Below are 13,054 nucleotides of genomic sequence, written 5' to 3' on the forward strand. Positions count from 1 at the left end.
TTTATCTTCGTCAGATTTCTCCAAGTACCCATTTAGAGCTGCGTCGACTCTACGGACAAATGATTTCAAGTATAGCATGCTAACCACTTGACTAGACCTCCCATAAAATATTGTTCAATATAGCTTGAGTGTAGTTTCCTTGGATCGATTCTGAAAATCCTATATTTTTGTTTAATTCAGTCTTACTGTGTCAGTTACTGTGGGATTGTATGAACCCTAACTGTTTCTTTTTCTTTAAAAAAACGATTTCAAATGTTCTATTTCAAGTATATATTCCATTTTTCTTCAACTACTTAACCATGTCTCCAAGGCACTTAGATGTACTCCGTTATTTGTTTGAAACCATTCTACCTATCACCTTCATAAAACAAATAACGTGTTCAAATTGCTCTAATTTGACCTGTAATTTCAGATTCCAATCCTGTTACGGTACATTGTATTGAGGTGAATCCTCTAACTGATTTGGCTTGATAATGTTGCTCGCTTCTTATCTTCAAAAATAGTAAAAAATTGTTTGGTTTACTGGTTTTCTTTTTTTATATATATACAAGTATAGTGTTGTTTCATTATTATCCTTATTCAGTTTCTTCCGATGAGAGAAGATGTCTTCGGGTCAGGGTAAAATATACAAAATGAAGGTTTTATTGCTATGCATATTACTCGGCTTTTTTTGTATTTGTCGAATGACGGGTGACAGGGTTTTTTCATTCTTAATTTTTTTTTCCTGTAGTATTTCCTGACCTTAAAGGCTTGCAGAGGTAATGTGAAGTGTTTTTGTTTTATTGTTAGTTTTATCATTTGATATAGAATTCTTAATATAGAAATTTGAATAGATATTTGATATATAAAAAGACCTAGTATTAAAGCCGGAATCCTAATCTCGGGCGGTTAGCATAATGGTTTCGACGACTGGAAACAACGGGACACTATTGTCTTTATTGAAAAAAAAAGTTAGTAATATGAGCAGTTCATTGCTGGTGGCTGATGTTTCTATTTTTAGTGGTAGGGTCACTATAAATCATTTGATTTTATATTCCACTAATTGTGATAAAATTCGTTGTTGTGGCTAGTGATTCTATTTAGATCTCCTTATCCTAATATTAAAAATCTTGTTTCAGCAAACTTCTTGAAGATGTGAATAATTGGTCTTTGGTTCCAGAAACCGCATATACTCAAAAACCGGTATATCCATGTCTTATTTATGGTGTCACTCACCTTATACGGCTCTTAGGTAGGTGAATTTGTCTGATTTTTTTAAAGTTTGTAGTTTTCTAGTATTAAGTAATGTGATTCATCAGTAAAAATGTTTGGATAGGGCAAGGGCTTCTCTTCCGACCTTTCTTGATTAATAAGGTCTTTTTCTGTTTTCACTTTCTATGGTCAAAAGTACGTATGCTTCGTTTCCAGCCCAGTCATCTACACAGTGCGTTTGCTCTGTCTCTGACTTCCCTCGGTCAACAGCACTTACATTCCGTCTCTAAACCTCTGGTAATCAGTGCGCACGCTTCATATTTGAAATCCTTTGGTAAACACAACGTAAGATCTGGTTTTTAACCCTTGTGGTCAATAATATGCATACGTTCTATCTTCAGCTTCCTTTTGCTTTGTCCCTATCGCCCTGGTTAATAGTGCGTACACTTTCGCCTACGACTTCCTTTAGGCAGCAGTGGGTATGCTGAGGGAATACTTTTATTGTGGTAACAAGTGCGTACTTTTTCCAAGCTCGAATGGCAAATAGTGCATGTCTTCCATCTAGGAATTCCTTTGGGTGAAGACTGCGTACGGTCTGTTTCGGATCCTCTTTGTGCAGCAGGGTTTAAACTCCTCTCTGACGCTCTTTGGTCATCAGTGCGCTTGCTTTGTCTTTGACCGGCTTTGGTGTGAATTGAAGTATGAATATCCTAAATCAAAAAGAATTGGATGCATATTTCACAAATGCTGTTCGATTTCATTATGAAGGATACACGATATGTCACATATTTCACAAATGTCGTTTGTTTTTATCGCAAAGAATTTGCAAGCGAAGTGTTCTAAAGTGTAGAGAAATAAGTTTTCAGGGATAGTGTTTGACTCTCACCCAAAATGGTATTTAGGGTTTCTGATCCCGTTGATTACAAATACAAGGCTAATCGTGCAACGCAGATATGTAAAATCAAAACCTTGAAGTAAATATTTTTCAAGTAGTTAACATGTGATACCTTACTGAGATCAGAATCATGCAAAAATTACAATCTCCACACCTGGATGGTCCTATGGCCTGTGTCTCCTCTAACACTCCCACCCTCAACTTTGCACTTAAATGTAGACTGTATCTCTTTTGACTCCTGGTCATCTATGTTTAGGGAATAGGCCTTATCGTTTATTGAAAACGATAAGTTCGTTCATATTATGTATATAAAACAATGTTCAAAGAAACGATATTCTGAACATTGTGATTTTTGTGTGTCGTAACGTCGACAAAAAAAGAAGAAGAAAATCACCATAATAATCAAGATTAAACAGACTAACTGTTAATACGTAACGATAGTAATTTCTGGAACAATCAGCTTTTTGGTTTTTCAATGCTAAAATTGTAAAAGACGAAATGTTCAAAATACATTTTGTTTTCAGTAAGCCGTAAATCACGTCACGGCCTTTAAAGTTTAGGGAGTTGTTTCAATAGATTTTGTCTTCATTGAGATCCCATCATCCCTGTCTTCATGTCGTGTAAGTTTAAGCCAACCGGAGAATACAAGATTTGTTGGCTTAGTTTCAGGGGTCAAATATCGATAAAATCAAAGTTCAAAGTGCTTTGTATTCGTTAAGGTCTACTGCGCTCTATTTACATATCCTTTAAGTTTCCGGCTTCACGAGTTGATACTGCCGAAATTAACTTTCAATTTTTATCATTATTAATTATTTAAATTCTTTAAATAAAAATTATGTCTGGAATACTTATTACATTGCTTTTTATTATTAGTTAAGATTTAGGACTGGGGATGAGGAGTAAGTTCAGTTTTGCGTAGTAAGTAAATTCAAACTACTGCAGCCCATTTGAGCAAAGCTAATCTAAAGCATATTTCAAGAATATTCCAGGAAACGATCCATGGAAGTTCCAAACCAATCGGGAAGAATTTGTTTTGTTTTTTTTGCCGCAAGTATTGAAGAACAAGCCGAAACTTAATCTTGCAAATTACCGTCTAGTTGGCCAGGAGCTACGTTCTTGAAATCGATCAGAAAAAAAGTTCCGGCCGCTCAATTTTGGGGGACCACGCCCCAATTTAATTTTTTATTACATTAGCTTCCCCTTGACTCAGGAACTTTTGACTATAAGTTTCAAACTAATCAGTGATGACAAATTTTTGGTGCGTTTCCGGGTCCTCTTACACCCTCCCCCTTCCAACGAAAATTTGTGGTCCCCTTTAACCCAACAAAGATTCGAGTTTCGATCTAATTGAAAGAAAGTGTTGCCTGTTTTTTGGGCCCAATTTTAGAGGACCTTTTTTTTTAATCGGGGTCCCCCTGGTAGTTCTTGCTTGGGAATGTTGATTAGCCATATCATTATCTGTTTTGTTCTTCTTTTGTTTAGCGATAATGCCAGAAATATTCTCAGACATGGGATTATCAGAAGAAAAGTGGATTGTTGTGAAGAGCTATTCTGAAGCTTTACTAGAGTAAGTACAGTGTTTTTTCCTTTTCTAATGTAAAAAGTGAAAAAAATCGTTAAGAAATATCACCATAGAAAAAAACATTATATAGATCTCGGTCGACTACCCCATGGAGGGGCATAGAAGAATGTGCTAATGGATTTATTCCAGAAGGGGCTGATTCGTACCACCAACAAAATCGCGACGATTGAATATATATATAAAATACAGGGAAACATGGGAAGAACCTGAAAATTCCAGCTTTTGATACTAATGAAATAGAAATCGAAGTTCAAAACCTGCGAAAAAATGAAGACGCATGTCTAACTTAACGTAATTGTGTCAATCTACAGTTTCTTCTTAACAAAAAAGCCTTAATACTGAAAGCACAAGTATTGTCAGCTATTCTAAATATAATTAACCGCATTTGGGATAAATAAAAAAAACAGCCTGTTTTTGACGCTGACAAAGGAAAATAATCAAATAGTAAATAAATCGCTGAATTCGTACACAAATCACCAGTCAACCCTGGCAGTGCGCGGTGGTGGATTAGGAATTCTATTAAGGGCGGAAGTGGCTTTCATAGCTTTGATTGTCTTTTCTCCTTGCTCATCAAAATTCTAGGTTAGAATTTCGAAAATATTTGTTTAGCTTGACAGATTTATAGGCTTGGAGCTTAATGACCGTTCTTGTTATATTTTAAACAGATTCATAGGCTATAATTTTGAAATCTCCCTTTTCTTAATAGATAGATTTATGAATATAAGGGATTACTACAAAAACTGCACTGTTGTAAAATTGTTTCATTGTATATAGACCATATTATGTGTTAATAACTTTATCTTTAAATAAATAGTAAATTCATGTCATTGGCATTGTAAATATACAGGCTCTAAATAGTTGAATGGAGCAGTAAGAGTTTTTAGTGGTGCAGGACCAATAATTATTGCTAAGCATTGAATGCTGGCTACATACCGTGTAAACAAGCTTTTTTTTTATACATGACAAATATAAGTCTGTCAAAGCTTTTGATGGAAGTGTTTGAGTCTGTATTTCTAGTTACGCGTCTCGATTTTATTCTGATTCAATAAAGCAAAAATTACAGCAATTAAGAAAAGAGCTATAGTAAAAGAAGTGGAACACAGGTTATAAGACCAGGAAATCCAGACTTGGTATAAGACGTCGTATCGGATTTTCTTGAGGTCTTACAAAGCAGGCATAGACATATGGTTCAAGGGAATTCCCTAATTTGTCGAATCAGTTCAGTCCTCAGACAGTTTAAGATGTCACTTTCGATTATTCGGATCAAAAGAATACTTGAGGGAAGTTAAGCTTGATGTCTCGTCTTTATTTTGTCCGATATTTGGTCCTGCTAATGAAGCTGAGAAGGAATTGTGGATTTCAAGAACTGTACATTAGAAAAAAAAAGTAATTCCGACGAGAACTGATATAAATTTGGTTTTCAAAATTTTTGAAAAAATAACCGAAGGATTGCAGAACATAGAACGAAAGCCACTGATCAGTTTTCGGAGGCGCGCAGCAAAAAAAAAAAAAAAAAAATCACCACTATCGCGTATAATTACGTCCATCTCCACCCTGTTAAAATTTGTCGTGGCTTCAAGGACTAGTCTCATGAGCTGTTAGTACTGGAAGTGGTATTTCTATAAAAATGAGGATTCTCTAAAAGGGAACCTAGATCAATACTCCATTTCTCTGTAGATTTGGATATATCGCAAAAAAGGGCTTCTGGTATCACTCTGGTGTAGAAAGAGAGATATTTCAGGTGTGTTTATCTTGAAAAAATATCAAAGTTTTGGATATCTCTTTAGATCATGATACCAAAAAGCATGCTTTGCAATTTATCTATCTTCTGAGCATACATGTTTCTTCTGACACCATGAATACTAAAGTAAACCCGCGATTAAGAACCCTGTTCGAAAAGAAAAGTTTGCATTCTATCTTAGTTTGGTAGAGAGGCATAAAATACAATTGCTGTCACAACTCTGGATATCTCTGTGGATCATAATACCAAACAAAAAACTAAACTCTGAAATTCTGTAGTCTTTGAAATTTTAGGATATCTATTGAAAGAAGAGATTTAGCTACAAGCTTTGAACTTTTTAGTCATTTTTTCAACTTGCTTATTGTTCGAAAAGTCCTTTCAGCAATGGGTCTACTCTATCAAGGTTGAACTTTTACTGGCCCTCCCTTCGTCTCTCGCAACCATTGCTGCCACCACGCATAAAATCAATCTTACAGTGAAGTAGTGGCAGATATACGACAATGATAGATAGATAAATAGCTTTATTTAGAACAGAAGCCTCATGCTCCATGGCTACAAAAAGTAAACAGCAAACACTAAATAACCCTAAACACTAAAAGTACAAATAATATCAATAACATTTTATTTCAAAATAGGAATAACGCTTTACCTACTTTCACGCCGTATAATCTCTCCCTATATTCTATGACATTCGAAAAAACTTATCCCCTTGCTTCATAGTCCCAAAATCCCAGCTGCTTAATGTTTTCGGCAAACCTAGCTTCTTCATCATGTACGTCAAAGAAATGAAACCTCAAGCTCCTTCAGTTCTTATCAAAAAGTAAGAGGTGAACAAGATCCTTATCACCCGTCTGATTATGAAGTATCAAGTACTAATAAAGTGTTAATTTTGCCTCATTTGGTCCAATTTTTATCTTAAGAGCTTTAAACTCTTTTCTTTTCTACAGGTACATATCAAGTCAAACGAGTTTGCTAAGTAAAGTGAACGAAGAAAGGATCTGAAGGGAACTTGTACTACAATCGCTAAGTTAGACATTTGGTATGAGTTGTGTTTATGTTTTAACGCAATGGCGAAAAAGCTATGCCGAAGTTCAGAGTTCTTAAGAGAGTTATGATTTTTTATTTTTTGTTAGTAAACTAAATTTTGTATTTGCTGCTTGTCTTTAATTTTGTGCGACAAAATTAAATTTTATTATTTCCTGTTTTGCATTGTTATAATCAGAAAAAAACAACACACGTTTTAATTGTTATAATCAGAATATTGTAAGATTTTGACTTAAGAAGATTAAATCCTTTTTAAATTCAATGTTTTGAAGTATTTCAATTCATTGTAATTCAAGTACTACTTAAGTACAAAATTGAAATACCAGGATATTCTAAGCGTAACTTTCATTAAATACTTGTTATTTAGTGTTGAAGTAAAAATATAGGTACTCGAATCCATCAACTACCAATAAACCTCCATTCACTTTTAAGTATTGGCATTTCTGATGGAGATATTGATTTTGTTTTATTTTTTACACTACTGTAAAATTGAAAAAGGCATAGATAGCACAGTTTTCAATAAAAAAAAAACAGTACAGATAAATATACTACTACTACTAACAACTCACTTCAGCACCAAGCTGCCTGAGGCTAACACAACTACGCACGCTCCCCCTCCATCCCAATCTATTCAAAGCCATCCTCTTTACACCCTTCCAAGAAGTTCCTATTTCCCTTAAATTTTTCCTTATGACATCCTCCCACCACATTCGGGGACTACCTGCTTTCTGTTAGCCCCTAGATGGCTGGCTGACAAGGACAATGTTTGACAATCTGTCATCCTTCATCTGCAGGACGTGTCCTAGCAATCTCATCCTTTATATCATTATAGCCTTAGAAAGAGAGATTGAGCCACATTTTTTGTACAGCTTACAGTTTGAGAAACGGTCAGTCAGTCCGGTACCCAAAACAACCCGTAGGCAATGTCTCTACAAAACATCTAGCAAATTCTCCTCCATTTTTGAAGCACCCACGCTTCTGAACCATACATTACCACTGTCATCACTGTAGCTTCCAATTTCTATTCTTGGTTCGAAGACTATCTTCCTATTCTTCGAAACTTTTTTCAACTGTGGAAGGCTCCTCTTCTGTGGCCTTGGCAGGCTCCCCCTCTTCGCTATTGAACATAAAGCATTTTCACTAATATTCCTAGCTGCGTTATTAGCATTCTTCCCTAAGATACCATTAGCAACTTCACAATTTTTCTCCTAAAATTATTCAATCTATCTTCTACATTCTCAAATCTTAAACTCTCCAGTTTAGTACTACTGTTCCTGTAAAGTACCTGCAGCAGTGTTATTCTCATACGTAGCACTATTCATTTTAATCTATTTGACTGGTATACCATACAAGGATAAGACCCTCACTAGAGCTCTTCTACTAGCTGAATCAGACTCTTGCTCATAATGAAAAAAACTGATGACCAAAGGTGTTTGATAACACAGGTACTTCTCAATTATTAACATAAGAGTGAATATTTGGTCCTCTACCCTTCCTAAAAAGCGGTCCTATACACATCCTCTACCCTTCCTAAAACCGCACTGTTCTTCTCTTAAAACTCGTATATAAACTGGCCATTGCTATATTACTCTAAGAGCTAAACTAAATAATAAGGGAAACATGTACTTTAATGTTCAACTTAACTTTACATGGAAACTGCATGAACCATTTCTTTTTTTCAAATTGCTCTTACTACTGTATTTGGAATGTGGCTTGGTAAATATTCATGATTTTCTTCAATTACGCTTGCTTCTCCAGAAGTTCTTCGTAGTTTTGAATTGACTTCTGTAGCTTCACAGATAAAGATGCTAAATCTCCAGCCAGTTGAATACTTTTTGAAAAAGAATCGTCGGCGGATTTTAAACTCTGAGGGGTTAGAAGCCCAAACCAATTAATAGGTCTTTTAATGATATTTTGAATCCCGCTTTTTGTGTTTTCATCACCGATCCTAAAAGCAGTTCCATCTTCATTCGAATCTCTAAAGGATTTTGTTGTAGCAGTAAGTTCATTGTATGGAATTTGAGTTGAGGACAAATGTTTCTCTCCCATTATGTAGCGTGCTTTGGTTAAATGAAGGTATCCGTGGTTCATTCGACTCTCCAGATTTTTTTGAAGCGTGATATACTCGTCCATTAGGCGCAATATTTCGAAAGACAGCAAATTAAGCTCAGCGTCAGCATTCATGTCCTGAAAGTTGAAACAGATACATAGCAATCTAGTAAAATATTTGGTATATTGGCACCTGGTCTCTAAAGAGTTTATATTATGTTTTCAGTTACAAAAGGAATTAATTTAGTGTTAAAGATGGTCAACTATTTATCAAGCACCAATAGTCTAATCATGGGCGTAGGCAGCATGCTGTTTAGGGGGGGGGCAGTTGATATTGTGATGGAGTTTTATAAAAAGCTTTTTCCAAAACAAATGATTTTTAATCAAAATATATTGCAAAATTTAATTTATATGGGAGGGGGGCCGCTGCCCCCCCTCCCAATGCCCATGAGTCTAATAAAGTTGAACCCAGTTGTTTTTATGTGTACTCATCAACTAATTATCAAAAGTTTGAAATTTTCATGGTAGCAGAATCTTTTTTTTATGCTTAAAACGTGTTCTCTTCAGTCTTGTCAACCATCTCCAAGGAAAATCCTTGCCCTAGACCTACAGGAAATTGTTATGGTGGCTCAGAGAATTCTAGTACTAGAAGTACTTCTAATACTTCGATAGACGGGATAACGCCCACTCCCCATTTTTTTTTTTTTTTTGCGGATTTAAATTTCATTCCTTCTTAAAATAGCATGGCAATAAGATGGGACTTGGCTAGGGTTTAAGTAGCATATAGAGGGGTAGTCCTCATTAGCACGCGTTTGCCGAATCTTAAGCATGTCTTTTAAGTTGTTATAAAACTTGTCAAAACTTCTATAATACTGGTCTAAAGGATTTTTGACCAGTGCGTTTCAGAAGTCTGCCAGACTCAAAATTAGACCACAGTAATGTCTTCGCATTTGCCCCTGCTGCAACATCGGAAAAACTAATCAGATTGTTTATTATAGCCTTATTTTCAACATCGGATTGCTGATTAGTCTGTAGGAAACTCAATAAAGCTAAGCACTTAAAAAACTATACTCATTAAATTCGTTACAGAACGCAACCTTCTACAGTGACAGCAGTTGGCACACTGACTAATGAAAAGTAGCTCTACGCGCTCCTAACAACGAGAAACCAGTTCTACAGTAAGTCCACTCTCCACAATATAAGTTCGGTTTCTTTTGAGTACCCCTTCGTATGGCATGCCCTAGTATTGGAATTTTCGGCCTCCTGGGGCCCTTGACTTGGGAGAATATAGCTCTTCCTTTGAGAAATTCAGCATAAAATCCTTGTACATTTTTTTTATTACAAAGGACAATTTTTTAGTGAAACAAACACTAATTTAGAATGATATCTCGAGTCCAGCAAACTTTATTCACATAAAGCTTGAGTGTGGGAAGTGATGGTGCCATAGTGTCAAGATTTAGTTTAGAAATGGAAAGAGCTTGAGAATAAAAAGCTACATCATTAGATTTAGCCGAATTTAGCTGACATCATTAAATTTAGCTGATACAAAGCGTCAGCTCCTTGGCCCCTCAACCTAGGAAGTTAGAGCCCCTCCTTTTTCTTTCGCTGTTCTTAATACAGTAAATTTACACTTTTAAGGCTCAAAAATTTCTTTTCGGCCAGAATAAGTTTTAAGTTGAAAGTAAATGGCGGATTATATGTAGATTTGTCTAAGAACAATTGATTATGGCAAGTCCTGCTGCCCTTTTGCTAGATATAACCCATCGCTCTGCTTCATATAACATTAGAATTTTAAATATTTATTTTTGGTTTGAATGTGACCATTGACCTGTCTTATATGTTCTTTTGATGAATTTTACTCATTATGGGGGGGGGGGGTATTGTATAAATTCCAGTGTTGAAAGTATAAGAATTTTACCAAACCGTATTTTTGAGAAAATATTAACAAAATTGTACATTATTCGTTAAAAGCCCAAACCCATTTGTTTTCTTTTTTGTTGTAATAAAATAGCAATTGAACTAAAATAAGCATTTTTCTCTTGTGACCAAAAATGCAAATAAAATACCCCAAACCAAAATATCCTTATAGTTACACATTTTCTAATATGTATTCAGGACAGGGACATATTCAACTCGTCATTGCGAATCTTCGTGTTGTTCCAGCCAAAAGTGACGAGCATCTCGTTCAAGGACTGCTTGATGTGAGCCTCTGAGTCTGGCATTCATGGGTTCAATTTGCTCAAACTATTTAACACAGTGTAACGTGGTCTATCATATCGCCTGAGTATACTATCGTAAGCTCATGGGTATTATCCTCGTCCCTTTCCCTCAGGCTCTCGTCCTTCTAAGGAAATAGTGCATGTTAAGAAAGTTGTGCGTCAAGGTAGAGAAAGCTCTTAATAACCCTATTTTAGCCACAATGAAGGGCAGAATCTCATCTCTGAGTCGCCACTACTGTTCCCACCTTCGGATATCGGGTTTCCAACAAGAAGTGTCTTAGCCGTTTCTTGCTTCTCCGTATTACTAATGCTCCACAACTATAAACCTTAATTTGCTAGCTATGACTCTTCTAGAAAAATTTCACGGTAACGGAAAAGAAGGCCATGCGAAGTGCCTTTTATAGATATGACAAGTTCCATTTGCGTCTCCCGCAGTAGCATGTTCAAGAAGAATTATATTACAGATCCCTTCTCAGTTGTTGGAAGAAGAACTATACAATTCACAATTGGTATCATTAAATATAATTACTGATAGAATATTGTGATTTTTCTGTTGAAGTGAGTTGAGTTTCATTTTTTTTTCACTTTGTCTTTTGTATTTTGCTTTTCTTGAGTGGAAATAGATTAATAATAATGCAATAACAAATTTTTCAATTATTAGCTGGCGATCAGCTCCCGACCCCATTCCCCACTCCTCCTTCAAGGTGCGGTGCCCCTTGGAAATAAATCACTGGCTTCTCCACTTCTACCTAACAATTTAAAAGAGAAATTACATGATCCCGTTTGAGACTCTACATTACTCTTTAATTTTATTCATTTATGATTTCGGTGCCCCTAAATATTTTCTACAAAACAAAGAAACCGAGTAGAATCAGAGTCAATCACTAACCTTGACATCGTAAAAGAGCAATGTTGCTATCATACAGTCTTTTTTCTCTGACCCCTTCATATAGAATTTGTGGTCGTAAAAACTTGGTAGATGGCTAATTCAATCAAGAGTTAAAAGTTATAATGTAGTTTCTAAGGGTCGAAAGCAATTGGAGTGCAACCATTATCCCACGTAATTTTTTGTTCCATGCAACTCCTTAGCCCCCGTGGCGTTGAATCAAAATCTAAGAAAACCGTTTTGCTCCAAATATTTCGAGCAAAATGTGTTTGGGTATGTCACGATCCACATACCTCATGGGAGAAAAGTCCAAGATAATGTAACTGGCCCATTCTTCACAAGTACCTTTTAGCAGAAGAGATTGGCATTTTAGATCTTGTTAAAACAAGAATTCTGCAAAGAATTCAAATATTCGTGTTTGGAAAAGATAATTGGGTCTGTGAGCTTCCAAACCTTCTATAGTTTATGCGCCCAAGGATCCCCTTTACACCCCCACCCCTATGACACGGAAACAAAATTTCATAACAGCCGTTTTGACCAGAATAATTGAAAGTTATGCCTCCATGACCAAGAAAGTCCCAGAGGAAATAGGTCCTAACGCAAAATGTTAGCATGTCGAAAATTGTTTGAACTGGAATAATGCCAGTACAAGAAAAAAAAAAAAAAATGCTGATTCTGTGGATCGTGACAGAGTGCTGTTCTGCCTGATTTGAGTTGTAGGTTCGTTAATTTTAAATGAACTCTCTCTGTTTCTCCCCCTGTCTTTTTCATGACTGAATGTTTTAAATAGTATCTGTTTAGATGTTTCATGTTTAAATATTTAGTTTCGTTATCCTCCTCTTTGAAAGCCATGGAGTCTTTGTAGGATTGGCAAACTTATTTGTGGAATGATTTTTGTTGTTTGTTTGAAAAAAAAAAATGTCAAGATTTTCCATCTAGAAGTCACTCGGAGGATTGAGATGAAAATTTTAGGGGATGTTGGAGAGCCAAGTGGACCTCGAATTCTGAATGAGGGGGAGGAGAGCAAATACAAATCTAACAAAAGTTTGTTTCCAGATTATCAAAATTCAAAGACATGTTCTCATGTGCGGCATTATTAATGATGATTAATACCATTACCTTTGAAGCTGTCAAGAGCATCACCATTATACAGGAAATTTTCAGAGGACCAGTTATTTCCAGATATTCTAAATTTCGTAAATCCCTATGTACTTAAACAATCAGGAACAATTGTTAACGAAGCCATATTTATCAAAAACAAACGTAAACGAAGTTTTTTATACTTGTAATTATTGCTTGAGCGCAACTAGCCAGATATCCAACTAGCCAGATAATTCATTTCTCTTAGGCAGAGCATGAACATCTAACTAGGTGGATAATACCAAGTCTTAACACTCCTGATATATATCCAACTAGGAGGATAAGTAAATTCCATTAGGCTATGCAG

At 35.7% G+C, this 13,054-nt stretch overlaps 2 protein-coding genes across 3 annotated transcripts in view; one reads left to right on the plus strand and one right to left on the minus strand.

Moving 5' to 3' along the window:
* The window catches only part of LOC148940701 (MSL complex subunit 3B-like), a 45,580-nt gene extending 38,032 nt beyond the window's left edge, over positions 1 to 7,548 (plus strand). Inside the window, exons 9-11 of one of the 2 annotated variants that reach the window (XM_089105226.1) lie at positions 1,119 to 1,231; positions 3,569 to 3,653; positions 6,357 to 7,548. In XM_089105226.1, the coding sequence (XP_088961352.1) occupies positions 1,119 to 1,231; positions 3,569 to 3,653; positions 6,357 to 6,411 (253 nt within the window). In that variant the 3' untranslated portion in view covers positions 6,412 to 7,548. The remainder of the gene's footprint in view (positions 1 to 1,118; positions 1,232 to 3,568; positions 3,654 to 6,356) is intronic. The other variant, XM_089105227.1, reaches the window with a different exon arrangement.
* A 167-nt stretch (positions 7,549 to 7,715) lies between these two features.
* LOC148940702 (vacuolar ATPase assembly protein VMA22-like) lies at positions 7,716 to 8,651 on the minus strand. The gene has a single exon (XM_089105228.1). The coding sequence runs from the start codon at positions 8,635 to 8,637 to the stop codon at positions 8,194 to 8,196; it is 444 nt and encodes a 147-aa protein (XP_088961354.1). The 5' UTR covers positions 8,638 to 8,651; the 3' UTR covers positions 7,716 to 8,193.
* Between the last annotated feature and the right edge of the window lie 4,403 nt (positions 8,652 to 13,054).

The sequence above is a fragment of the Artemia sp. Qi Xiang Cuo genome, chromosome 19 (genome assembly GCF_049724085.1).
Source record: "Artemia sp. Qi Xiang Cuo chromosome 19, ASM4972408v1, whole genome shotgun sequence".
Classification (NCBI taxonomy): Eukaryota; Metazoa; Arthropoda; class Branchiopoda; order Anostraca; family Artemiidae; genus Artemia; species Artemia sp. Qi Xiang Cuo.

Excerpts from the sequence above, each read along its gene's own strand:
- LOC148940702 (XM_089105228.1), bottom strand. The coding sequence starts at position 8,637 with ATGAATGCTGACGCTGAGCTTAATTTGCTGTCTTTCGAAATATTGCGC.